The 27,374-nt window shown below is 39.3% G+C and overlaps 3 protein-coding genes across 8 annotated transcripts in view; 2 read left to right on the plus strand and 1 right to left on the minus strand.

The window, feature by feature from the left end:
* The first annotated feature begins 1,377 nt into the window (after positions 1-1,377).
* Positions 1,378-11,535, plus strand: atl2 (atlastin GTPase 2). Of its 3 annotated transcripts, none has more exons than XM_043255637.1 (13): positions 1,378-1,518; positions 4,587-4,924; positions 6,119-6,253; positions 6,342-6,446; positions 6,532-6,582; positions 6,661-6,717; positions 7,253-7,345; positions 7,425-7,563; positions 7,641-7,768; positions 8,084-8,140; positions 8,533-8,604; positions 8,945-9,376; positions 10,631-11,535. In XM_043255637.1, the coding sequence occupies exons 1-13, from the start codon at positions 1,446-1,448 to the stop codon at positions 10,748-10,750; spliced, it is 1,800 nt and encodes a 599-aa protein (XP_043111572.1). In that variant the 5' UTR covers positions 1,378-1,445; the 3' UTR covers positions 10,751-11,535. The 3 variants fall into 3 exon arrangements, with proteins under 3 accessions (XP_043111572.1, XP_043111573.1, XP_043111574.1); XM_043255638.1 differs by lacking the exon at positions 1,378-1,518 and adding an exon at positions 1,526-1,910; XM_043255639.1 differs by lacking the exon at positions 1,378-1,518 and adding an exon at positions 1,955-2,078.
* Positions 11,536-11,673: 138 nt separating this feature from the next.
* Positions 11,674-15,188, plus strand: si:ch211-250c4.5 (coiled-coil domain-containing protein 110). Of its 3 annotated transcripts, XM_043255636.1 has the most exons (4): positions 11,674-12,089; positions 12,184-13,979; positions 14,364-14,430; positions 15,051-15,180. In XM_043255636.1, exons 1-3 carry the CDS (start codon positions 11,989-11,991, stop codon positions 14,384-14,386), a joined length of 1,920 nt encoding a protein of 639 aa, XP_043111571.1. In that variant the 5' UTR covers positions 11,674-11,988; the 3' UTR covers positions 14,387-14,430; positions 15,051-15,180. The 3 variants fall into 3 exon arrangements, with proteins under 3 accessions (XP_043111571.1, XP_043111570.1, XP_043111569.1); XM_043255635.1 differs by lacking the exon at positions 14,364-14,430 and having other exon boundaries at positions 15,051-15,188; XM_043255634.1 differs by lacking the exons at positions 14,364-14,430; positions 15,051-15,180 and having other exon boundaries at positions 12,184-14,357.
* hells (helicase, lymphoid specific) overlaps positions 15,124-27,374 on the minus strand; it is a 45,863-nt gene continuing 33,612 nt past the window's right edge. Inside the window, exons 3-25 of one of the 2 annotated variants that reach the window (XM_043255633.1) lie at positions 22,952-23,048; positions 21,761-21,861; positions 21,574-21,677; positions 21,223-21,345; positions 20,828-20,881; positions 20,724-20,748; positions 20,574-20,635; positions 20,449-20,487; positions 19,591-19,815; positions 19,204-19,386; positions 18,964-19,107; positions 18,562-18,758; positions 18,362-18,458; positions 18,091-18,252; positions 17,668-17,819; positions 17,440-17,584; positions 17,260-17,343; positions 16,760-16,879; positions 16,552-16,668; positions 16,200-16,359; positions 16,002-16,098; positions 15,806-15,882; positions 15,124-15,691 (exon numbers count right to left, since the gene is read on the minus strand). In XM_043255633.1, the coding sequence (XP_043111568.1) occupies positions 15,600-15,691; positions 15,806-15,882; positions 16,002-16,098; positions 16,200-16,359; positions 16,552-16,668; positions 16,760-16,879; positions 17,260-17,343; positions 17,440-17,584; positions 17,668-17,819; positions 18,091-18,252; positions 18,362-18,458; positions 18,562-18,758; positions 18,964-19,107; positions 19,204-19,386; positions 19,591-19,815; positions 20,449-20,487; positions 20,574-20,635; positions 20,724-20,748; positions 20,828-20,881; positions 21,223-21,345; positions 21,574-21,677; positions 21,761-21,782 (2,481 nt within the window). In that variant the 5' untranslated portion in view covers positions 21,783-21,861; positions 22,952-23,048 and the 3' untranslated portion in view covers positions 15,124-15,599. Of the gene's footprint in view, positions 15,692-15,805; positions 15,883-16,001; positions 16,099-16,199; positions 16,360-16,551; positions 16,669-16,759; positions 16,880-17,259; positions 17,344-17,439; positions 17,585-17,667; positions 17,820-18,090; positions 18,253-18,361; positions 18,459-18,561; positions 18,759-18,963; positions 19,108-19,203; positions 19,387-19,590; positions 19,816-20,448; positions 20,488-20,573; positions 20,636-20,723; positions 20,749-20,827; positions 20,882-21,222; positions 21,346-21,573; positions 21,678-21,760; positions 21,862-21,941; positions 22,385-22,951; positions 23,049-27,374 lie in introns of those variants that run through there. The other variant, XM_043255632.1, reaches the window with a different exon arrangement.

Below are 27,374 nucleotides of genomic sequence, written 5' to 3' on the forward strand. Positions count from 1 at the left end.
ACGCTCAGCTAAAATCATTAAAATACTTAATAACATTTTGCACATGGGTAAAAACAATATTAAAAACTGATACGGCAAAACAATGGGATTTGAAGAGAAGCAAGTGAATCAGATTTAAGCCTGGAGATCTAATAACAGGCCTATAGGCTATTGATCTGGAATGCTAATTATAATAAATAACTACAATACAATAATATTAATTACAACTAATTATTGCAATACGATTACTATTTCATTCACTGTTCACGTGTCATTTGCTGACAGCTTTGAATCTTTTATGCATTCAGCATTTCTTTATTTTCCACCGTATTTTGTGACATTTTGACCTGGCAAGTTATAAAACGGGCAACGTATGCAGATGGATTTTAAACGTGTCAGTCTAAAAATAGACCAGTCCTAGATATGCTGTGCCTCCGAGAGTCGCTCCTTTAAATCCTCACGCATCTTTAGTTTCCTGTAGTTTAGTTTCACTGAGAAAAAAAACCCTGCATTACAGCGTAAACCTGAGATCGCGATAAGGTTTTTTTTTTTTTTTTTTTTTTTTTTTGAAGTTTTTATAAAACATTAAATCTCCAAATAGCGTACGAGGAAATCTGGCCGTCCAAATACAATTTGTTTGCTTTCTAAATGTTGATTCGCATGTTAATATTTTTAAAGCACAAATGTGGTCAACAATCAATTTGATTTTTTTATTTCTGATGCTTTTCTATTGCAATAGAATAGCTGTTTAATACAGGCCTATATATATATATGATATATATATATATATATATATATATATATATATATATATATATATATATATATATATATATATATATATATATACATATATATATATATATATATATATATATATATATATATATATATATATATATATATATATATATATATATATATATATATATATATATATATATATATATATATATATACATATATATATATATATATATATATATATATATATATATATATATATATATACATATATATATATATATATATATACATATATATATATATATATATATATATATATATACATATATATATATATATATATATACATATATATATATATATATATATATATATATATATATATATATATATATATATATATATATATATATATATATATATATATATATATATATATACATTATAATTAGATTCTAGTAATGGCTCTACGCTATTACATATTGGATTTTCACGTGATCAACTTACTTTTTATGAGTGACGTACAATAATATAGCTAATTTTTTATTGTTATATCATATTTTCTTGTAAGAGCCGCAGTCTTGGTTTTTGTTTTATTTCGTTACCCGCACCGAGAAACCCGTCTTTGTTCGCCAAACATCTCCGCGCTAAGTTGATCTGTACAGTACGAGGGAAACTGGGGCTGCACGACGTCACGGCAAAGTTTGAACAGAACCAAGATGGCGGAAGACAGCGGACCGAGGAGTCGGCGTTTCTCAGACACGACCCGCAAACGGCACCACTTTGCTGAAGGTGACGGCCTCGCTCGCTACCGTCCGTGATCGGAAAGTCGTTCTTCGCGAGCTCGTTTCGTATTCCGGGCGCCCGCGTGCGTTAGCTCGCGGTCGCCTGCGTTTTAACGACCGGTTAAAAGTTAAAAACCGAGACTTGAGCTCTCGTTATATCCGGTCACGGTCAAACTCGACCGTGTGTGGATCGGTTCAGAAAGCGGACCCCCGCGTGCGGTGAGAGCTGAGACGGAGAGTTTGCCAGACGTTAAGCGCTTGTTGATTCGCGTCGCCGGCGTTAAGAGCCTCGTGAGACGCGCTTCAGAGAGTTGAGAGACCTGTCATTGACACCATAACGGTTTATGCGCGATATACACGCTCTCGGCGCGTGTTTGTTGGTAAACGGCGGTGCACTCGGTGAGTTCTTAAGTTATTTTTATGCTTGCTATTATTAGATGGCTTAATTTGCAACCTTGCAAACTTTGGAAGCCGGGCTTTCTTGTGTTATTTGCTTTGTCGAGGTCGTTCGGTGTGCGTTATGCTTTAAACTCCGTGCCGCGGTGGTTTGTGAGCGGGAACGGATCGGTAAGTTGTGAGAAATGGCATATTTTCGGTATTCGGCTGAATTCGCCAGCTGCTCTGTGATTGACGAGGCGCGCGCGCGCGGTCTGGTCTTCAGAGATGTCGCGCGCCTCTGGAAACCGACGAAGCGTCGTTTTCTGCGTTCACCTCAGATGAGTTGGTCGTGCTTCGTGCGTGCTCTCTTAAGATACAGTGTGGCGGATGTCCTGTGTGTTTAGACTCAGAACTTACCAGGGTAATTTGCCATGTAAATTTACTTATACTTAGGGCTAGGCTGATCTGTCCAGTAAGTCAACATGAGAGCGCAGGGCGGTTATATTAAGTCATCTTTTATCTCTGCAATTATATCAGTCAGTTTATGAACTGATAAGGGATAAGCACGTGGCGTGTTAGATGATGTTTGTGTCTGATTTGTATGTGTACACACAAAAATTCATAATTGTAACTATTCCTCTGAAAATGTAATTGCATTTAATAATTACAGTGAATGTTTATACCGTTGTTTGAAGCCAGTGCATGCCATATTTTTACATGATCGTAAAGGAGGTGATAAAACGTGATTGCTTTTCTAAGCATTAAGCCTCAAATGTCGCAATGCAATTAATCCTTATATTAGAATGATTTCTGAAGGATCGTATGACTCTTGAAAACAGCTGCAGAAAAGCCTGAATTATATCACTAAATTAAATTATACTTTGAACTATATAAAGTATCATAGGCTATATGTAGGCCTCCTCACGTGAGCGCTACTAAACATCCGAACATAACGAAACAAATGCAAATGTACGGATCTTCTTTTGACTGTTCGAAAAAATCGTAAAAAAAAGTGTATTTCTGTAAGCGTACATATTGTGTCTGAAGTTAGGCAAAGGCATGCGGGTTTGGTGGGTGTTTATTTTTTCATACTTTGTGGTATCTAATTATAAAAATACTGTATTTATCAAACATTGTCTTTAATGTATAAGGTACTTGTACAACAAGCTGGTAATGTCATATTGTTGTACATGTACTATAGAGTCTGTCTATACCTGTGGAAGGGTTCAGCTGAGATCTTCATATCTAGCCAACGATAGCCTTTGCAGATTTGACTGTACGTCTTCAACGCTCTTCATGTTCTTAAACTTTCTATATATATATATATATATATATATATATATATATATATATGTATATATGTATGCATATATTATGTGTATGTGTGCATAATATAAAATCTTCACGAGTTGTATATCATTAGTCATGCTTTTTAATGAATTCTATCAAGTTTAAGGTGTAATATATACGGTGATATGCCTTTATGAGCAGTGACTGATGACTCTGGATTGCATAATCAGATTCCAAAAATTAAACACTTAATAATTATATTATTAAAATTCTCACAATCAGATTACTTTTATGGATTATATATATATATAAGATCACTTTTTCTCTGCACAAAAACATTTATAACTTTGAAGATTTCAATCATGTTTTAATTTTATTAATGTTTCATGTTTTTGTTCATATAAAACAGGGGTTCCCAAGTTTTTGTGTGTGAACAGAACCGTTTTGGACCCTTTCTTACTGATATTTAAGCAGAGCGTTCTCCGATTATTCGGTCTGGCCAGTATGAGTGTGGCTCAGCTCTGTTTCGGCCTGTACTTGAAGCCTGTACTGTCCCTCTCCCGTGTGTCCTTGGTGTGTGTGTGTTTGCTCACACTGTCGCTGCTTGACTCCGTTCCAGCGGCTCTGCTCGACTGGACGTGAGCCTGAGGAGACCAGAGCGAGGGGGAGAGAGGGTGTTTGTTTTGTGTTACATGTGTCTTAACAGGAGAACAAAAATGACCAAATTTAGCCCTGCGGCCGAAGGGATCTAGGCTTATCGCAGCTCATGGATAAAGTGCATGGGGTTAAAAGAGAGACCCACACTCCTGGAATAGAAAGTGACCGCAGTAATGAGCTGCTATTGAAGTGCTGAAGAGCAAAGCTGCAAATGGCACAAAACCAGTGTCTGACCATAAAGGTCTCAAGATGTGGATTTTTCACATTCATGCAACAAACAAGGAGGCTGTACCAACTTTTGCCTTAAATTTTTTTTTGTTTAAAATGTCCAAAATAATAATCACATTGTGTGTGTGTTTTTCTATATATATATATATTTTAATGCATAAAATTACTTAAAGGTGCAAATTACATGTTATATTTTATTTAGCTTTTATTTTTAGTTTTTAATTAAATTTTTTGTAATTTATGTGCTACTTTTACCTACTTGGATTACTTTTTTTTCGCTGTTAGTTTTGCTTGAAATTATATGTACATATCATTTTTTTTTTTATTTTCATAAATAGTTTTATGCATTCCAATACGTTTGCCTATTGCTCAGGAGAAATGACCTCTCCTGCCAGGCTGTTGAAAAGAAATCATTTTTTAATTAACCTCCCTGGTTAAATAAATAAAAGTTGCTTGCTTTCAGTTAACAAAATGTTTTGGGTAATGGTAATAACCTGTCAAATGCCCCGTTGTTCCCTGCAGATATGACTGGCGTGGAAGACGTCCCGCTGTGCCGCCCCGCCGAGGCGCTGAGCTCGCTGGAGGACTTCAGCTCTGACACTAATGGAGTGGCACCGTGCGCCGTAGCGGAAGAGCTGGAGCCGGAGGAGGACCCGCTTCCCGAGGGGGCTCGACCCATACAAATAGTGGTTGCGAATGAGGATGATCATAAGTTTGAGTTAGATGCCGCTGCGTTGGAAAAAATCCTGATGCAGGAACACGTGAAGGATCTCAACGTGGTTGTGGTGTCTGTGGCCGGTGCCTTCCGCAAGGGGAAGTCCTTCCTGCTCGACTTCATGCTGCGTTACATGCACGATCAGGTTAGAACGAACGCCCTTCTGTGTGCGCGAGGGATTAATAAATAGATGTAATTAACGTTTTGTAAATGTCGAATACTGTATTTTTAATATGTAGTAACGTCACCATTTTATAAAAAATTGTAATGCGCTGTACAGCCAAGGCTTAAGCCTGCTCCTAGACTAAAATGTAAATCTGAGCCGTTTCAGCTTAAAGAAACATGTACTGACTTGTCTTAAAACATCTCAGTCTTAAGATGCAAACCAGTAAAGGTTTTTTTGAAGGTATGTTTATAAGAACTACTTAAATATTTAGGCAAAGCCCATATAGAGAGTCCCATATACTGCAACGACACAAAGCATTTACTTTTAGATTGTATACTTGTTCATGCTTCTCTTATATGGAGGCCTCACACCACATGACAGATTAACAAACAAAGGTGTCTAAAACACTTGTAAAATTGTATAATTGCTTCATGAATTGAAGAATTGTTGTTTTTGTTTTTTTTAAATATGTAAATTGATTATTTAGCCATCAGAGAAGTTCATAATTAGAATTTCAATACACATTTTAATTAGTTTCTGTACTCACAATGAGAATGTTTAATGTTTACGTGCAAAATCTAATGGCCTAATCTAACTTTGTGTTACACTGTGAAGGGGAAACGCATTACATATTATATTTTTACAGTAAAACGAGAACATTACAGAACGGTTGTCAGATGTAATGCATGCCATCAAATTTCTAATTCTTCTATGTACATTTTTTTTTCTTTCTTTTTCGGAGTGGTTTAAATGTTTTTGTATTTTCCTATTTGCGGTAAAACAATATACAAAATAACATTATTAAATAGTGAGGGGAAAAATGGATTGATATTGATGTATAGATGTATTGATGATTGTATATATATATATGTGTGTGTGTGTCTATATATATATATATATATTATTTATTTATTTTTAGGACAGTAAAATTACACGTCAGCCACCTATATGCATTTAAATATGCGAGGCATGAGAGCTCTCACATATGTTAAAAATAAATCTGTCTGAATTCTGATTTCTCAGAACGGGTTCCTATCATTGACGTGTCTTAACTTGTGGGCCGCGTCCTGCATGTATGAAACCAGCTAGGTCACATCGATAGGAGCACGCATGCTTTAAGTACATTCCCCAACTTTCTCATGAACAATGCCTTTTGTCTCTGTGTCTTTGTAGTCATCCGAGTCGTGGATGGGAGGAGACGATGAGCCGCTGACCGGTTTCTCCTGGAGGGGAGGCTGTGAAAGAGAGACCACAGGAATCCAGGCCTGGAGTGAGGTGTTTGTTGTGGAAAAGGAAGACGGAACTAAGGTGGATGGGCGTTCACACGAAGATGTGTATTATGTCTCCTTCAATATATGCTGACTGTGTGATGAGACTGATCTGTGTGTCTCTGAAGGTGGCTGTTCTTCTGGTGGACACTCAGGGAGCCTTTGACAGTCAGTCCACAATCAAAGACTGTGCTACAGTCTTTGCTCTGAGCACCATGACCAGCTCTGTGCAGGTGTGTTGAGGCACATTAATAATGCTCAGGACTATACATATTCATTTTAGCATATTCAGCGCCCTAACAGTCGTGTCTGTTTTAGGTTTATAATCTTTCTCAGAATATCCAAGAAGACGATTTGCAGCATCTCCAGGTAGCAGCTTGCTTTGTTGGCGTACGCCGTCGGTGTTAATGGTGTGCGTGGGATAGTAACCTCATGTGTCTTTTATAGCTGTTTACAGAATACGGTCGACTTGCAATGGAGGAGATATACGAGAAGCCATTTCAGGTAGAAAGAGGATCATTTTTATACTGTGTACTCGACATGGCTGCAAATCATCAGAAATTTTTATGATGTTATAGAAGATTTCTAATAAATGCTGTTCTTTTAAATGTTTCACCAAGGATCACCTTTTGTACAAAAATATTTTCTACTTTGATGATAATAAATGAGCAGCCAATCAGTATATTAGAATGATTTTTGAAGGATCGTGTGATAATGATGCTGAAAATTAAGCTTTATATCACAGAAATAAATCACATTTTATCAATAAATAGAAATGGAAAACTTTTACCAATTTTGATCCAATAATGGATTGCGTAAAGTTTGATGTGATGAAACAGTGCATTTTTTTATACCAAAACTATGAAATACTGTTGATACTGAGATATTGCTTGCTTTATTCTGTAGTAAAAATAAATGACATGCCACTTGAATAAACTGGCCATCTGAGCAGTTTTCGCACATCGTTTTTGTAATTTTGTAGTAATACCTTTTACTTCCTTTGCTTTCAGCTTCACTTTTCCTTTTTACTGTCTTCTAGAAACTATTGTTTCTGATCAGAGACTGGTGTTACCCATACGAGCATGACTACGGGCTCAAAGGAGGGAATCGCTTCTTGGAGCGGAGACTACAGGTGAGATGAAGCACAGTGCAGATCAAGACAAGCTTAGACAGATAAAGTGTGTGAGTTGTGTATTATTTGTTCTGTATAGGTGAAGCAGAATCAACACGAAGAGCTGCAGAACGTTAGGAAACACATCCACAGCTGTTTCTCCAGCATAGGCTGCTTCCTGCTGCCACATCCAGGTCTGAAGGTGGCCACCAACCCTCACTTTGATGGCAGACTGAGAGGTCGGTGCAGTTTTTCTCTCAGACACAGACTTGCACATTTAAAGTCTAGGATCTTCATGGCGTTGTTTCTTTCGCAGACATTAGTGAGGAGTTCAAGAAGGAGCTGCAGAATCTAGTGCCTTTACTGTTGGCACCAGAGAACCTGGTAGAGAAAGAGATCGGTGGAGCTAAAGTCACGTGCAGAGACCTGCTGGAGTATTTCAAGGTCAGATTTGATTAGCTGAGCTGCAGTAACAGCTGTAAACACAGATCAGATCAGGTGTTAATTGTGTTCGGATTGAAACTGAAGAGGACACTTTATTGCCACTAGAGCAATAAATGTCTTTTTTCATCAAGTCAATTATTAATCACACTAAGCGATTATGTCAAGAAATATAGCCTGGCAGTTGTCTGTCGAGTTGAGATCACTGGTGTGCTTTTTAAAGTGTCATCACTGAACATGGTTCATCCAATTAAAATGTATGTCCAGATAATGTAATGCTTTATGAAGATCCCAATGTTTTTTCCCCCCTCTTTGTAGGCATATATTAAAATCTATCAAGGGGAGGAGCTTCCACATCCTAAATCCATGTTGCAGGTGTGTTGCCCTCAATCTTTACTTTCAAAAACGGTTCCGAAACATTTAAAATAACTATAATAACATTTTTCTATTTAAATGTATTAAATTTATTTGGAAAAGCTAAGTTCAGCATCATTAGTCCAGACTTCAATGTCACATGATGTGCTGCTCAAGAAACACTTTTTATTATCAGTGTTGAAAAAGCTGTGCAGCTTAATGTTCGTGGAAGCTGATATTTTTTCATGTTTCTCCTGAATAGATATTTTAGGGATATTATATATTATACATGTCTGTGCTGTCACTTTTAATTTATTTGAACTGTAAATTGCTTAAAAACGTACCGACCCCAAACACTTTGTACAGTAGTCCGTATGAAAGTGCTGAATGCCCGCTGTGCTTCTTTTACTCAGGCAACTGCTGAAGCGAACAACCTGACAGCTGTTGCTGGAGCGAAAGACACTTATAACAGAACCATGGAGCAGGTAGAGTTACTTTGAGCTGCTAATTTTGCACCTGTTTGACAGAAACATGCATGTAGACAAATTGCAAGTGAGCAAAACCATCCTGCGTATCAAGGTTTTTTATTTTCTAAATGGATCATGGATGGAGAGGGACCTCAATTCTTTAAATATAGCAGGAGCGAGACGTGAGATGAGCTAGCCTATATAACTGAAAATAACTTGAGGCCATTGCACTAAAATAGTAGGTTTGGCCTAGATAATTCAAAATACGGAGATGCCTGCTACGGTCGAGTCATTTCTACAGTACATGCGTCTGGCGATTATGGGTTTGAGCTTGTGTTTTTTGTTGTGCGTGTCGTAGGTATGTGGGGGTGACAAACCGTACATCGCCCCTGTTGACCTTCAGCGCTATCACGAAGAGTTTAAGAAAACCTCGGTGCAACAGTTCTGCGCAGTGAAGAAAATGGGCGGCGCGGAGTTCAGCCAGCGCTACCTGCAGCAGTTAGAGACCGAGTTGGACGAAGTGTACACGAATTTCGTCAAACACAACGAAAGCAAGAACATTTTCTACGCAGCCAGAACTCCGGCCACCCTGTTTGCCGTCATGTTTGTCACCTACATGGTCTCCACGGTAACGGGCTTCGTCGGACTGTCGGTCATCGCGGCTCTGGCCAGTCTGGTGATGGGGGTGTCGCTGCTGTCGTTGTGCGCCTGGGCGTATGTCAGATACTCGGGAGAGTACCGAGAAGTGGGTGTGGCGATAGACCTCATAGCAGAGGCCCTGTGGGAACAGGTGAGTTACCATTTCTGGATGGCTAAAGCTTGCACTTGCAGTCTTGTCATAACCCACTTTTCAAAGTAATTGGACTCCCCATTAAAAGCAGTTGTAAAGATGGCAGCATTGTCCTTGGCCCTGACACAAGGGGGGCCCATGAAACTCCTATATAGTATAACTTACTGGAGTCCTGGCAAGAGCGGGCTCACCCAAAACATTTTTTGTCCCATGACCTGTGCATTTTAGAACAAACCGTGATTTTAATGCCAGGTTTTGTTTTTGTGCCCACACCGATTGTTTTACGGAGGCCGCATCCGAATATAATAGTCTGTAGACCTGTAGAGATTTGTTTCTTGGTTAATTTTTTGTTACTATTGCTCTTACTTGGGGTTAAAAGGTTAGTTTAGCCAAAAGAGGGTAATTTATAAATGCACACAATGTCAATTAAAACCCATAATATCTTTGAATAATTAGTAATAAAGCACTGTGTCAGGAAGCTTTTAAACTTTTGGAGGACGTATCAAACTGCCAAAGTCACATGATTTCAGTAAACAAGGCTTCGTTGCGTCATAACTGTTAGGAAACCTTTGGAAATTTAAGTGGTTGGCCGTTGGGGTGATATCTGTTAACTCTTTAAGGTCATTGTGATTTCCTTTATTCTTAAACTTATTCACAAGCAAAGGTTTTGAACCATAGTTTTTGCCTAATCTCTGATCAGTTTCATCTATTTGTTGACATTTTTGAGACTTGTGTAATTAAAAGGATGAGAGGTAGTTAATAGTCTCTTACTGGCCTCTATATACAATCTCTTCTTAAAACAAACAAAGCATAAGTCCTGGAAATGAATATCAAATACACATCATATTGGAAGGCATTTATTATTTTTTACATTTAATGTATTATACTTTGAGACAATAACTTTAAATCTGAAAGAGCACTGTGTATAAAGTTTTGCAGGATGTTTTCATTCATATAGGGCTGTGTTTTTCACAAATCCAAGTAGGGCACTTTTAAAAAAGTCCTTGTATAACAGTTGCAAATGACTGGGAAAGACATGGACATTCAAAACTCGGTGTGTTTGAGGTGAAGTTACATCAAGCAGCCAGGCTTGGATGGAGGTTAAAAGAGGTGTAAAATGTTCCGGTCCTTTTATGGAAAACCCGTATCTAGGGATTTGACTCCCGCCTGCGATCACTTGACCAGAGGCTTAAAACTGTGAAAAACTCCAAGCATCATTAAAGCGTTTTGTTTTCCCCTCTTTGTTGATTCTAGGTGCTGAAGCCACTCACCGAGCAATACATGGAAGAAAATGTCCGACAGACTGTTGTGAACTCTATAAGAGCCACGCTAACAGATCAGGTGACACAAGCTACAAAGTTGAAGACCAACTGACAGTTTGCTGTGCCTTATCTGCCCCGTGTTTGAACAATCACTGCTTTCATGTTTCGTAGTTTCTGTGATGTTTGGTCACGTAGACTCTAACCAAAGTTTACAGCATACTTTACCCTGACCAATACACACACACACACACACACACTGACATGCTGACTGACACCGTAACAGCAACGGACATCAGAACAAAATCCTTATAAATTCAGGTTCGATCATCAGGTACACTTGCGTCTTTGGATTTCTCTTGGTTCGGAGGATTATTCGGGGAAGCGCTACAAATGTTTTACAACCGAAAAGCGAATTTGAAAAGTAGATGTTTAATCCCTTGTATGCTCAACGATTGAATGGCTGCTCTCAGCGGATGATCCGTAGCATTTTCCATTTTGCCTTCTAGCACACACGGTTAATCAGTGTGAAAACGTAATAGCATTTTGCTGGATTTCTTGTGAGGTATTTTTAGAGCCTTTAAGGAATGCTGAAGTTGTAAATCCATCCAAGACACCCCTCGGTCGGGCCTCTTTCTGTACAGTGTTGTTTTAGACTGTATCATAGCCTCATGCATGTAAATGAGTGTACAAATATCAGCTGTAGATCACGAGAGGATTTCGTTTACTATGTTTTGAGATGAATGTGACGCTGCATTTGCCTTTTGTTGTGCTTCAGAGCACCTTTCATTGTGCGCAGTCTTCTGACACGAGAGTGCTCATGAAGAGACTTGATTTATCAGTCTTTTAAGGTTATGCCATGTAATTTATTTTTTAAACAATTAAAATATTTAAAATTTGTGTCGCTGAATTTGGAAGTTAAATGACATCCTAAATGACTTTTTTTTTCCAATTGCTAGGACCCATACATTTTTTTAAACTTTTTATGTAGCGAGTACAGCAGCAGTCAATTTTTGAGAAATATTTATTTAATCTTTAAAGTAACATTTTTTCACTTCTCTTGTTATACAGCATAACTATAAAACTCTAGTATTACATTGTTTATTTTATTTTTTTTCAATTATTTAAAATGTGTTTCTGGATATTTTAGTATGCTAAAAATTAAATGCTTCCTTTTTTTATAATTTTTTTTTTCCAGTCTTACCAAATAGTAAAACTGCTGGCCAAGTTTGAGAGCCTTTTGTTCTGGCGGCGCTACCGTTAGTCATTCAGGCGGAACTGGTTCTGTTCAAAACCATTTTTTATAACGTCTTTTTCCTGGTGCTTCGCGTTGCCAGCATTGGTCCTGTTACTATGGTGACAGACATTGTAAAACGTTTTGAACAATGGGGATTGAGTGGCACAGTAGGCTTCTGTTGCAGTCCGTTTGGATTCTGGGGAGTAATGCAAGTAAGGTAAGGGCTCATTTCAACATCTATAAAGTGCTTATTAGAAGTAAGCTAAATCTCGAACGCTATTGCTCAATTGACTTGCCTGGATTTCTTACAGTACAAACTCAACTCGCATGGACCTTGACGTTAAACGGACTAGATGTATGCACGAGTGTAAACTTGATAGCATTCAAGACACGCAGCAGGACTGTGACAGACCAGTTCCCGATAAGTTAGGCACCCGTCAGCAAGAAGCCATCGGCAGTGAAATGCAACCAAATGACAAAGAGCTGCTCTTTAGTCGGTGCAAGAAAGGAAAAGCACTCCCTGCTAAATCCCAGTATGCTGCGGTGGATACGCTTGAAAACAGGTTCTTGAAAGTGCGACAGAGTTTACTGAGAAATACAAATGAAAATGTCAGTCAAGATTTTAATGAGCAGGCAATTGAAACCCTGCAAAGAGTTATAGCAGGAGCAGATCTACTGAAAAAAGAAGAGGCTACGATGAGTATCCTTGGGTCAAAATATGACTTCCACATGGATCATAAAGCCTTACACCTGCCCTTTGGTTACTGTATTAAATCTAATTCAACAAGATCCGTTGAATGCTCCTCAAACCCATCCAAAGCAGTTTTGAAGGAAATCTCAAAGGCCAGAGAAAGAAGCAGAGCTGACAAAAGTTCATCTTTGAAGAGCAGACATCTTGACTTCTTTGAAGTTGTGAAGGAACAACTGCAACAGAAGGACTTGGAGAATCAACATCTAGTCCAATTGTTGCTGGTCAAGCAACAAGAACTGAAAGATATGAAAGAGGCGTCAAAGCAAAAAGAGAAGGAAACCCAACTCGTCATTGAAAAGCTCAAGTGTGAGGAACAGAAAAATAACGAAATCACCAGCAGGTTTGAACAAACCTCTGAAGAGTTGAAGAAGGAACTCACTGAAGCCAAAAGTAACAGCAAAATGTCTATGAAGCAGCTTAAAGCGCTGATGGAGAAATACGAGCGCTTGAAAACACGTGCTAATGCCACGAAAGACCAACTCAAAGTGGAGCTCCATGAAAAAAAGAGCTGTGAGAAATCATTGAGGAAACTCCAGCAGATGTCTCAGGAGCTGCTAACCAAGCAGAAGCTTCTGGAGGAGCAAAGAGATGTAGCGGATCGAGATCTCGCTTTATGTAAAGAGACACTTCAGATGATGGACGCCGAACACCAAAAGAACATCAGCATTCATCAGAGACTTGAGGAGGAGATATCAGCCACGAGAAGTGAATCTGCAAACCTCAGAGAACATTTACGTAAAGCTCAGGACAGGAACAAGGAGCTCGTTCAGTCGACTCGCTCCAGAGAGTCTGACAATGAGAAGAAGGTTAAGGGGTTTCAGGAGGTGACTGAGAAACTGAACGCAGAGTTGGAAAATTGCAAGACCGAAAGAGACAAAGCGCTTCAACAGGTTGAGGCTGTGAAATATGAATCGAAACTGATCCACAACAAGCAGAGAGTGGAGATGCTTCAGCTGCAGGAGACGCAAAAAGCTTGCCTGCAGCAGTCGGATGGTTTGAGAAGAGAGTGTGGGACTTTGATGGAGATGGTCAGTAAACTCAAGAAAGACAAGCAAGTCCTGACAGAGAAGCTGGAGAGCATTCATAAAGAAAAGACGGTGTCGGAGAAGGCAAGCACACAGGAGGGGGCACGACTCAAAGAGGCCATTCGACTGCTGGAGCGAGAGAGAGAGGTGCTGTTATCGGAGATGGAGGACTTGAGAAAGGATTACCTCGGCCTCAGCGACAAGATCACGCAGAAAATAGGTCAGATGGATGCAGCTGATCCTCCCATGACCATCACTGACATCACTACAAACCATCAAAGAAATGCTCAGAAGTTCTCACACGCCGATGGTGGAATGATTCCTGATGATGGTATGTTGATGTTGATATTTTGCATTGTTTTAAAGCCTAATTTATTCAAATTATATTCTAAAAGAGCAAAGTTCAGATAAGAAATGATTGTATTTTTAACATTTTAGTGGCATTTAGTGACATTTTTGGCTTCTTCATTACAGCTGCCTTCAAGCTACGCAAGCTTCTTAAACTTTTTTGATAACTAGAAAAATGAATTGTTTAAAAAAAAAAAAAAAAAAAAGAGCGTCACCATTCAAAAGTTTGAGGATAGTAAGATTTTAAGTTAATGTTTATTTCATTAAATTAATTTAAATTAACAAAGGCTTTGGTATTAATTGCTTTTTTTAACCTTGTATCCAAAATTGTATCGTTGTATGTTTTTTTTTTTTTTTTTTTTTTAAGGAACACTAAGATGTTCTTGCTGAGATGAGAGCTTTCAACACAACTGACAAGTTTAAGGCATAGAAAGGTAGAAAGTAGCAAAATAGTCAAATGTGTCACATGGTGGTGTTGCAATATTCTCCTGAATGTGCAACAAAAATTGAGGAGAGAATTTTTTTTTGCAGTGTGTTCGCAGCTTCATAAAATTACTGTTGAACTACTGATGTCACATGGACTATCTAGACCAGGGGTGTCAAACTCAATTACTGGAGGGCCGGAGCCCTGCTGAAACACATATACTATGCATGTCTGAAGTACTTGATTAGCTGGATCAGGTGTTTAATTAGGGTTGCATCTAAACTCTGCAGGGCTCCGGCCCTCCAGGAATCGAGTTTGACACCCCTGATCTAGACCGTGTCCTCTACATTTCTGGGTCTTGAATGTGGTAGTTATATTGCTGTGTATGGAGGGTCAGTAAGCTGTGATTTCATATCTAAATTTGAGTTGCATTGACAAACAAAAGTCTTGTGGGTTTGTAACAATATGATGCTAATTCATATGAATTGGCATCATATTGTTACATTATTAATAGCAGTCACTCCGAAACTGTCTAAACCCAAATTGATATTGAAGTCACACAAAGGCACTCAAAACTGCATGCATCCTGTTTTTAGAATAAAAATATTACTGCATGGTTTTTCCCTACAGTGATTCAGGACATAAGAAGAAAACTAGAAGAGGAGACGCAGCAGAAATAAAATTTGTTTTCTATCAGCAGCTACTGTGTGCACATGCACACTTTCTCCTGTAGTAATGGAACACTTTTGCAGTTGTTTGAAAAGCAAGACTATAGCCCAACTTTAAATAAATGTCACGCATAGTATAGAAAATATTTATTATCTTGAAAAAACCAAAAAAAGGTTTGTTCTATAGTATTCTAGAGGGTGAAAGTGCGTTAAAGCGGTTTACATGTGCAATTTCTATTCAGTTAACTACATATGAAATGTATAACACTATTTACAACATAGCCAAAATGTAGGATTCCTTTTTTTCGTGCTAATCCCAAAACAAAACTTGACATGGCATTGGGAAAAAGAAACATGTTAAATGTGCTAACAATCATAACCAAAGGATGGACTTATTAAAAGCAACGATGGTCAACTTAAGTCTAAAATGGAAAAAGTTGAGGAGAACAAGCAGGCAGCTTTGCTTGATGGGTGTCACAATCATAGCTCAACTTTGGCCTAATGGCAGATTTCAAGACAGACTGATGTCACCACTATCATCTTTGGTGTCAATAACTTTAAACACCCCGTCCTTCTCCCGTTTAACACGCTTCTTGGCTTGATCTGAAAAGGTAGATTTGAATCACATGCGAGGGTCATGAAAATGTCAAAGCATTAGTATGAAACTCAATATTCAGAGAAACCCACACACACACATTAGCATCTGAGGACACTTACTCAATAAATCACTGCGGTCCAGCAGGATCTGTAGATCTTTATCACTGATGACCTTTCCTTTAGTGCCCTTCACTGCCCTGCAAGAGAATCACACCAGGACAGTCATTGTGATGCAACTTACAACAAATTTGGCAATTCCCAATGGATTAAAAGTCTAGTGACAGTAGAGAGAGATATATAGTATGAAGATTTTTACCTGTCGTAGTCTCTGGACTTCAGCAGTTCTGCAAGCTCATTTACATCCAAGCAGCTCTTGGTCTGTTTGAGCTCTGCTTTAGAGCCTTTAAACTTATCTGAAAAGACAGAATATAAAAAGGAGAGTCACAGCAAAAAACATTAAATTGATTCAAATCCAAAGGTTAGGAATATGGTATTTTCTACAACAGTTACGTACTTTTGTGAATGACCATCTTCTCCAGCTTTCTCTTGGCAGAGGCTCTCTCCAGGATCTTCTCATCAATGGTGTTGGCCGTAATGAGGCGGTAAACCATCACAGGCTTCGTTTGCCCAATACGGTGACACCGATCCTGAGCCTGCAAATCTGCCTGGGGATTCTGAAGAAGAAATTGATAAAACATGCTGACCATGAGGACTTTCACTCAAGTCAAAATTACTGAAAGAACAGATTCTTTACTCATTCAAAAAGTGATGGAACAAATTACTAAAACTTGACTGATTTAGACGTGGTCATGAAATTTGTTCAAGTATTTTGTCACATATGAACAAGTGCAGAGCTAAATTCATACCCAGTCGCTGTCAAAGATGATGACTGTGTCGGCAGCTGTGAGGTTGATCCCAAGACCACCAGCTCGAGTGCTCAGGAGGAAGAGGAACACCTCTGGATCAGAAGAAAACTTCTTCATCTGCACAGAAAAACAAACCCCAAAACAAATAAACAGCTAACACTAACTGTAAAGTGATGCTAATTGTATCAAGTAAGAAAGTGCAGCTCACATTCTCATCTCGGGCTGTGTACTTCATTGACCCGTCCAGCCGGCTGTACTCATAACCACGGAGATAACAATAATCCATCAGAATGTCTAATATAGAGGTCATCTGGCTGAAGATCAGCACCTGTTAAAAATAAATAAATAAAATACTTGTGGAAAGCAAATACCTAATTTTCTTTTAAAAGGTGCAGTTTTTAGTGTGTTTCTTGAGCAGCAAATAATCGTTGTTAAAATGATTGATCATGTGACGCTGAAAAAGAGTAACGATGCTGGCATGACAAAAAAAAAACGCATTTGTTTTCCATTTGATCAAATACATCCTTGAGCACCAAAGGTTTGTCAAAAACAAAACAAATTTTGGTTCGATGTTTATCGTACATGCAGATTTTTTTATGCAGGCAATTAAATGTGTGCAAAATTGGCTTATAACCACAGTAACGTTTGACACTGGCTTACAGAGTTGTTAATCATTAAAATGCATGCATGAGAGATTGTGAACTTTACCTTGTGCCCTCTTTTCTTCAGTTCAGGAAGCATTCGGTCCAGGATAAGAAGCTTCCCTGATGCTTCCACTAAGTCCTCATCAATCTGTATAAATTAGATCATTATTGCACTCATTCTGTTGCCAATACCTTCATAACAGGTCAGATCATGCCAACTCGTGCACAGTTGTGTGTAAAGCACCTTAAATTCTCCAGTGGCAGGGTCCAAGGGATACTCTATCAAGTAAGCATGGTTGCAGCACCTCTTCAGCAGCATCAGTATGTTTTGCAGTTTCAAGTTGATTTGAGCATTAACCGGCATGAAGACATCCAACACTGGGCTGGAGCTGAGGAGAGTAAACGGGTCACGTCAAAGCTCACCGTTGAGATTAAAACGAAGGATAAACTGGTAAATAAAAGAGGGACAGACCTTGGCTGACTTTCCACCTCGTTCTGAACCTTCTCTAGGTATTTCTCAAGATCTTGCAAAGAATCAGTGTTTGACTCAAAGTAGTTGACCACCTTCCCGGCCCTGCGCATTGGTCGGCCGCTGGACGTTAGCGGCACAGGAGCAGAAACATCCTTAAGAAAGTGCAATAATAGATATTAATAATGAATAAATACATCTCACCAAGACAAATATTCATCATCATTAACCTTTTGATTTGAATACATTTTGTATCTGGTTTTGTTTGAGGAACACCAGAGCAGATACAAAAATCTGATTAACTTTAAACACTAAATACTGTCGGACTATTGACAAGCAGTTGAACAGTGTTTTGTGTCCAATAACTGCAACATGATGGCAGAAAGTGCACTGATATTTTCCATCACTGATCTGCGTAAATCTCACCTTCTCCTGTCCCAGCAGCTTTGCTATAGTCCTGTTAACTATGGCCATGTAAAAGGCCTCCTGTTTGTTGGTGAGGGGCGCGTACACTACGATCTCTTTCTTAGGTGGAACCTCCAGCGTGACGTCGGACTTCAGCCTTCTCAGAAGAAAGGGTGTGAGGATCTGGAAACATTAAAACCAAAAGCAAAACAATGAGTCTTCATCTAGCCAAAGACCGTTTAAGATTTACATTTTGGACAAGGTCTACAAAACACTTGTGTCATGAAGATACCTGATGAAGCATGTGAAGGATATTCTGCTCACGCTCATTAGCCACAATGTTTTCTGCATCTGAAGTGATGGTGCTGATGTCAAACCATGACTCAAAACTGAGGAAAAAAAAAAATCATCAACTTTTGATTTGAACCAAGAAATTCTCTGTTCTTGAGACACATTCAGTATTGTGAACTCCCTTTGCACGTGCCCTCTTACCTCTTCAGGTCATCAAACACATCAGGGAGGAGGAAGTTGAGTAGAGACCACAGCTCGGACAGGTTATTCTGCAGGGGGGTTCCCGTCAGCAGCAGTTTGTTGTCAGTCATCAGCATCTTTAGTTCTTGCACCAGCCGGCAATTCAAGTTTTTAATCCGGTGACCCTCATCCACAATCATATAGTTCCAGTGGAAACGCTGAGACGACAAACACAAAAACACTTCATTCATGCTCTCGATCACTTGCTTTGTGCTCATCAAGATTAAATTTAACATCATAAATTCACCACTTTTGCATAACTGTGATGAAAGATTGAATGTACAAAAACACCAGATGAACCACGCACAAGACCAGACTAGTTTTTACGGGCAACTACAACAATGCAGCAGCAGATCAGCTTACCTGTAGAAGCTTCCTGTCTATCATGGCTATTTCAAAGGAAGTAACAACCACAGGACACATTCTGAGAGAACCCTGCGCCTGATGTATCGTCTTCACCAGGTCCCACCTCTCTTTTTGCGGGCCATGATACAGCAAGACAGACAGCTTAAAACACAGAGAGCAAAAACAGCAGTCAATTAAAGTTCTCAAACAGACTTAAAACATTTGTTTTAATAAAGAACAACAGATATGGTTTCACACCTGTGGGGTGAAGCGCTTGAATTCTGAGATCCAGTTGGGAAGAGTGGACAAAGGAGCCACAACTAGGAAGGGCCCGAGGACCTTCTTCTCCACCATCATCGCAATATGAGCGATGCACTGAATGGTTTTCCCAAGACCCATCTCATCAGCCAGGATACCATTGATACCATTCTCCCACAGCATCTGCAAAGCAGTCACACATTAGCTATTATACAAACATTATTTGAATACACGCATACCATCCCTGCTCTGTAATTCACATATATAAATGAGAAAAAAAAGCTGATCACTTTTAAGGCAGTTCAGTACACAACCTAAAGAACAGACTGGTATTGTGAGTGAGTTTCCTGCCCTCTGCTGGTGACGTGTTAATCAGCTCTCACTCACCCTGAGCCACTCGATGCCTTCCACCTGGTACCACCTCATCACTCCCCCGGTGAAGAGCTTGGGCTGCGCTGCAGGCACCGGCTGGCCATTCACCGTCCTCTTCGGATCCACCATCTGCTTGCTGTTTTCCCGCAAATTCTCAGAGAGCCGACTTTTAATGTCGGAGTTGGTGTCGCTCATCTTCTCTATATCCTCAGCTTCCAGTTTCTCTGACGAATGAGCCCCCTTCAGAAAAAGAAAAGTGGAATCTCTCATTGAGACAATAAATAACTGCATTTCAAACAGTGCAACAATAACCTGTAATATAACAAACCATTAGTGGGATAGATTCAGCCAAAAATGTACATTCCTTCATTAATTACTCTCCTTCATGTCGCTCCAAACCCAGAAGACCTTTGTTCATCTCCGGAGCACAAATTAAGGCATTTTTGATGAAATCCAAAGCTTTTCTGACCTTGACTAAAGTCGATATTTTTGTTTTCTTTGCGTACAAAAAGTTCTCAGAGCTTTGTAACATTAAGGTTAAATAACTGACATGTCAACTGTTTTAACGCTATCCTTTTTTACAAATTTCCTGGCCCTTGATTGTGGTAGTTTCAATCAATGCAGGGTCAGGAAGCTCCCTGATTTTAAGTGTTTATGAAACAACACGAGGGACAGTAATGACAATTTTTTTCCTTTTTGGGTAACCCATCCCTTTAATTACTTCTACTGTAGTTTGCATATGGCCACCAAGAAACGGCATTAATACAAAACATAAGCTCACCGTTGCGTTTTTATTGCCATTTTATAACAGCATCAATACAAATAATACTGATTTCAAAAAGTCTGAACGCAGAACAAAGCATAAAACTTTACCTCTTCCAATTTAGGTCTTTTAGCTTTCGACAGAATTTCCTAAAAGAGATAAAAATCCACATCAGTACAGAACATAATTAATGGTGCCACTGAAAGGAAGGGGGAAAAAAAGAAAGAAGTCTCACCTCTCTGGTCATAACATCTGCAATTTTGTAATCCTCTTCCCTTTCACGCTTCTTTCTTTCAACTTCACAAGGAAAAAAAATATTGATTATACAGACATCTTATATTTTAATACAAGAGCATCATAATTAATACACTATTGAAATGCCTACCTTTGACGGTCATTTTATCATTTCCCTGCAGAAAACATGAAATTCAGGAGTTACAACTCATCCATATTTCTCTACAAATGTGACAAAGCTGAACCCAAGGTTACCTTTTGCTTCTTACTAGCTGCTTTCTTCTCCTGTCTCTCCTTTTTATTTTTTTCCTGTATAAAAAAAAAAAAACACATTTTTAAAATGTAAAGAAAAAAGCACAAATAGGAAAATAATCAAGTCCTTCACAAGCGCAATTATAATGTTAATAATGGTGCTGATATTAAGAGCGTGCTGCAAGTGTCTTTCTCAGGAAAAAAAAAGACCTTGTCAGATTCATTGGGTTACTAAAATCATTAGACTTTGGCAGAATTTAATCGGCTCTGCCCACGAACATCTGCTTCCGTGCCACTTCACCAGGTTATAATTCACAGCAGATGAAAACACTGAAAGATGCGGAAACAGTAAACCCTCCTCCGGTGTGACAGCTCTTTCCTGTCTCTCAAACACTCACATCTTGCTGCTGCTGTTCCATCTTTGTGAGCAGAAACTTGGAGTAAATGTTGCTTTTCTCCAAAAGATGCTGAAGTCGTTTGAAACGCATCTCTTGAGAATCTTTCTCCCATGACAGCCGGGCCTATTAAAACAGCATGGGGCATCAAATGCAGACGTCTGCTGATAATGCAAATCTCAGGCAAAATAAGTCATTTCGTTTACAAAAATTAAGTCTTTTGAGGAACGGGGAGACTCAAAGGTCCCACGCTTTAACGAAAAGCAGTTTCCCATGGTCAATACTGACTAATTTTACAGGGACTTCATACATAAAGACAATGAAGTTGTGTGTGTGTGTGTGAGAAAGCAGTACCTCTTCCATCATTTCTTTTTCTTTCTTCTCTCCCTCCTCCACTAAATGCTTCTCCTCCTCCTCCATCTCTTTTGTAATGACAACCTCTCCTTGCTGGCTTTTTTCTGTAACGTGCAGAAGTGAACATTAAAGCCAAAGCTGCGTGGACTTGCACAGGCAGGCCCGTCACGTGAACACCTTCACCTACCGACAGCGGCGGCATCCTCCATAGCGGTTCCTTCTGGCTCCTCGGATTCGTTGGGTTTGGGGCAGTGAGGAGAAACACTGCGTGCCTCTTCTTTGACGACGCTGCAACATGTGAACAATAAGTCAATAGAGGCGCACTGCTCTGCCAACACCTCGCGCCAATGCACAAGAAATACACGTACCCGCTCATTTCTGCTGCGTTCTGGATAAACCGTCTGTAGAAATAAACACTTCTCTCAAACCTTACCAAACGTCTGCAGCGTAGCTTGATATATGCAAGGCAAATATGTCTAACCGGCGGCCTAACTAGTTAACGCGCAACAAAGCCTTAAGCAACGGACACGCGAGCGTTTGGTAAGAGCGGAACGGAACGCAAACAGCACGCGAACTGAGACTATGTCTTCACAAAAATATATACAATGATACAGCCGCTCTTCTGATGGCAGGAGTGGAGGCACGTTGCCGGCAGACACAACAACCTCGCGCCAGTAACGTGAAACTCCTCTGTGGAGAGCTCGGCGTTTCGCGCCACTGTGGACTGAACCATTCCGGCGCACATTTGAAGGGGTGCCCGTCTAACGCCGCATGTTTAATTATTCGATTCTATTTTGGAACTATATAACAAAGTATTAATTAACACCGCGGAATGGAACGTTTTAAAACACTCCAAAGGCTTCTTCTCGCAAGCGACTTTGCAAACAACACTAAAAGTCTGGCACGTATTAACATCCACCCCTCCGACTAGGGTGCGTATGCAAACGACCTAGTTGATATTTCCCGCGAAAGTACAGTTCATTCAGTGCAACAAAGTGTGTGTGTGTGTGTGTGTGTGTGTGTGTGTGTGTGTGTGTGTGTGTGTGTGTGTGTGTGTGTGTGTGTGTGTGTGTGTGTGTGTGTGTGTGTGTGTGTGAGAGAGGCGGAGACATCAAACAATACTCTGTTCGTCAACACACACACACACACACACACACACACACACAGGAGAGATAACACAGAGACACAAGATAATTAGCTGGATAACTTTTTTAGAAACAGCAACTTCAGATTCGCCGAACAAAGAGTGAACATCTCCGAAAACGTCCTTTTTTCCCTCACTGATTGATATCCGCCATTCTGACCCATTAGACGTTGAGGCGACTCGTGTCCTGAACCGACAAAGATAATAAAATAAGTGAATAACGAGATGCAGTACCTTGGTCACGTTGTGTCTGTCGTTTCTCTCATCGGTGTTGGCTATGAGGAGAAGTTGGCAAAGTATCTTTAGCAGCAAAGAGGTGGCAACGACCTGCCTAAAACCAAGAAAAAAAAACATTTATGCGCCATTAGCAATCATCTTTATGTGTAATAAATGATTATTATTCGTCACTTAAATAGTCTGTGATGGGCGGATTTGACGGGTGGCCACAAAATCAACTGACGAAGTTGTTTTTTTTATCACTTATGTATTTGTTTATTTTTGAACGAATCTTCTAGCGCGTGCACGCAAAACTTTACAAAAACAATACACAAAAATACAATCGCAAATGAAAAGATGAAAGACTCGACATGTTTACAGTTTAGCGGATGTGAATAAGTACTGCACGTTTGTTAAACAAAGCGCTAAAAGTGGAGCAGCACTGCCGTAGACACCGTTGCGCATCATATGCCTGCATGCCGTGATCAGATTTAACCACAAGGTGTCCGCAGATAGTTTCTTTTCTGTCGTTTTTTGGTCGATGTTACCAGTCGAGTTCAAATTAGGTGAGCCTGGCTGTGCCACTGAACCCATATCATGTGTACTGCACTGCTTGTATTCACAAGAGAGGCTTTTAGAAACACACTATTCCTATTCTTGAATAGATCTGCACTCAATAATCTCATCTCTATCAACTAAATGCTAATGCTAATCTACTTCTCTTTATTCAGACACGATTAGAAGGCCGCGCTTTACGTGTGGATTCGAATAACAAACATAAACTCTAAGGATCACTTGAAAACCCCTCCTGTAGCAGTAGTGCACGATCGTAGACTATAATCGAGCTTCGCTGAAAAACATGCCAGCTCGCGCGTCTCGGCCTTTGGTTTGATTTCGAGGGCACACTCGGCCGGTTCTGAGCGTGAAGCCGGGCGGCAGTGAAACAAAGGTGGCTCTGAAATTCTTCACGCTTGATAAGAGCAGATCCATTTACAAAACAGCTTTTCGTCAAAGGACAGGTCTCCCTCCCGCGCACCGTCCCGGAGCGGTCTTATCTTTCCTTCGGGAGAGCGTCTGCTCAGGGATCCTTCGGCCTTCCTTCCTTTCTTCCATCTTGAAGAATGAACCGCTGCAGATGAGCCTGAGGCCAGATCTGCCCAAATTATGCTTGAAATCCAATAGCCACCCAGTGACGGAAAAGCATGGGCACGGGAAGGTTTTCTTTCCTTCGGGTCATTATAAAATCTATATTAACAGAAATAGTGTAACATTATTTAACGCATTAGCGAACACAAACTAACTTGTTATAAATATATTTGGGTAACATTTTAGAAAAGGTAACACTTGTTAACTATTAACTAAGAGTAATCATTTTATGCTTATTAATAGTTAGTAAGGTTCTTGCTGAGTTTAAGTGAATGAAGCATTAATATGTGCTTAATTATTTGCTTAAAACCCTTTTTGGTGAGAGAACCATTTTTTTGATGATATTGAACTGACCGAGCAAAGAGGAGACGCTCTATAAATACAAGCATATGAAAGAATGAAATATTCACTGACCAAACATGACATTTTTTATTTGTTCGTGACGCAAAGAACTTGACATCGCTGGGATATGTCTGTGTCCGCCTTAGCAAATGATTGACTTAAATATGCAGGAGGGGCCATAACCAAACAATGGAGCGTAAGAGGAGACCTTCGACTTTGAATTCTTTCATAATAACATGTATCGGGTGAAAAACGCTGGTCATACATGTGCAGGGTGTGGTAAGCTGGAGTAGTGGGGATACATCCGGGTTATCAGAAAGGTTATCATAGACAGCTGGCTGGCTGTAAACATATGGAAGTGACCTATTAACCCATTTCCTGCATTGCAGTTCTCCGTCTGCTAGGTTAGACTTTTAAGCGTGCCTTATCGTTTTACTTCTCTCACTGATATTTGTAATTATGAGCGGTGACGTGACACTCAGTTATTCATTTAGCAGGGGTAACTCAAAAATGTGAATTAAAAAAAAATAATTACTGTACTGTACATCAAAACGGACTTGGAAAAATGTAGCGTTGCATCACTTGCTCACCAAAGGATCCTCTGCAGTGAATGGGTGCCGTCAGAACGAGAGTCCAATCGGTGAATTAAAACGTTCACCAGCACAATGCATCAGTTAATGTATTTCATAATGCGTGTTTTTTCCAATAAAAGGTTTGCACGAAATATGCACAGATCAAATGCCATTTACTTGCAAAAACAGAGCAAAACATTTTATAGCCAAAAATGGTGGTTTAAAGTTACAAATGCATTACTTGTAGATTATTCTGATGTTTTTATCAGCTGTTTTGGACTCTGACGGCACCCATTCACTGCAGAGGATCCCTTCCTGAGCAAGCGATTCATTTCTTCCCATCTTTCATGGAGGTGCTGGCCCACCGTAAGCTCACGTTGTTCATTTTTTCTACTAAAGCGTATCACCTCTATTGTCCTCTGACCACATTGTTCTTCTCCTCGGAGCAACGACGAAGGAGTTCGCATGAGGGAACCTGTCTGAGTCTTTGTCCCAAACACTTCAAGGTTTCCTGTATTCATCATAAATCATCCTGCTTAAAGACCGGCCGCATTGTCCTCTCGTTTCAAGATAAATATAGGTTTATTCACTGTTTGAGAGATCAAATGACAACGTACACGCGTTGATGCTCGAGGAAAACCTGAGAATAAACATCACGCAGGTGTAGCCGGCGATGTCATCATCGCCAAGACAGACCGAACATTTCTCCCGTCTCTGTTTTGTGAATGGGAGATCGGAAAAACAGCTGCTCCTACCTCATTCATATTCTGTGCCGTCGCCAACAAGACTCAGCTTGTTACCTGATAAAAACTTAATAAGTCCTGACCAACAGATGTTAACAGTAAGAACATTTTTCCATCAGATAAAGACCCCCGTGAAATCGAGTTTTGAGCTCTAGTCCAGTTCTCCTCTGGAAGTTGACCAAACAAACAGAACCGAATTCATTTACATTTAGATTGAGGAAGCAAGCAGGACAAAATACTGCTCTAGTTCTGTGCTTATGACATGTATTATCGTAGAAAAGGCAAAAGTGAAAATCAGCTTTGAATGTCTTGTTCGAAAACTTTGAAAAATGTTGAAAAGCTTTGAAGCGCGAAGGTTTATAGCCCAAAGATTTTTGAAGCAATTATTATGCACTTAATATAAAAATGTGTCCAATAATACACTCTTATGTATCATCTTTAAGTAGTACATCCCTCAGTTACAGTGTTGGTGACATGCCTGTTTTTGATTAATTATATATATATATTTTATTAGCTCTTTTAATTACTGTAATGGTTGAGCAACAAGCCATTCAGTCAATGTTGTAAATAATAAAAATGTAAGATGTTAAAATTATTTTATGTAAATAATCCAATTATATGTAAAAAAAATTTTTTACAAGTTGCTGGTGTCTTTCTGCCAGTTAGTTAGTAATATTTTAAATATATTTTTTATTAGTTTAAAGTGCTCCTATTGATTTTTGAAAATAACCTTTCATGCGGTGTGTAACGCAGCTCTAAGTGAATGAAAACATCCTGCTAAAAACCGCGTATAAAGTCTCTCAAAAGAAACAGTAGGATCTGAATCATTGAAATGAGTCATTTTTTTAAATGAATCCCAATCCGTTTCATATTGACCTCAGCATGAAACATCAGCGTGTTGGTATTTTCACGTTGGTCTGAATGAAAATGCTAATTTATTGTTCACCACCAGGTGCCGCTTTTTGAGTGATAAAAATAGCACTTTTCCAGCAGAATAGCTTCAGGTAAAGGAGTGGTTTGGAAAAATGAATCGTTAAACGAATTGTTTGGGAGTGCTTGAGCAAATAAGATAAAACTGCATATTATAAGACAATGGAAGTGTTTTTTGACCTTGCATGCATGTCGGTGACAATGTCCCACAAAAGGTGCACTTTAATATATAAAAATAAATGGTGACGCTGTCATTGTCTAATTTCATTGTGTGGAAAAGAGCAGCTTAGACATTTCCTTTTGTTTTCCACCAAAAAAAAGTACAATGACAATGTTTCGCTGTCCCTTTAACAAAAAAAAAGATAAACAGCAAAGCAACAACGAAAATCTTGATTATTATTATTATTCCTTTTTTTAATCAAACATGCTTCGAGCATGCTTTTATGTGAGACCTCTCAGTTTGGGAAGAGTCTGTTTTTCCAGCGATGCACCCTGGAACGCAGGATTTCATGACATGTCAAAGGTTCGGATAACCTAATATGTTTTGACCCAGTCAAACACCACCAGAAAGGCATGCAGTCACATTTATTAAAAGTGCTCAGCGTTACTTAAGACAACATGAAGAATAATTTAATAACTAACGTCACAGATATCTGCCCCCACACCCCGTCCAGATCTGACCCAGTTCCTGCTAAACTCCTGTAAACA

Source organism: Puntigrus tetrazona, chromosome 13 (assembly GCF_018831695.1).
Source record: "Puntigrus tetrazona isolate hp1 chromosome 13, ASM1883169v1, whole genome shotgun sequence".
Classification (NCBI taxonomy): domain Eukaryota; kingdom Metazoa; phylum Chordata; class Actinopteri; order Cypriniformes; family Cyprinidae; genus Puntigrus; species Puntigrus tetrazona.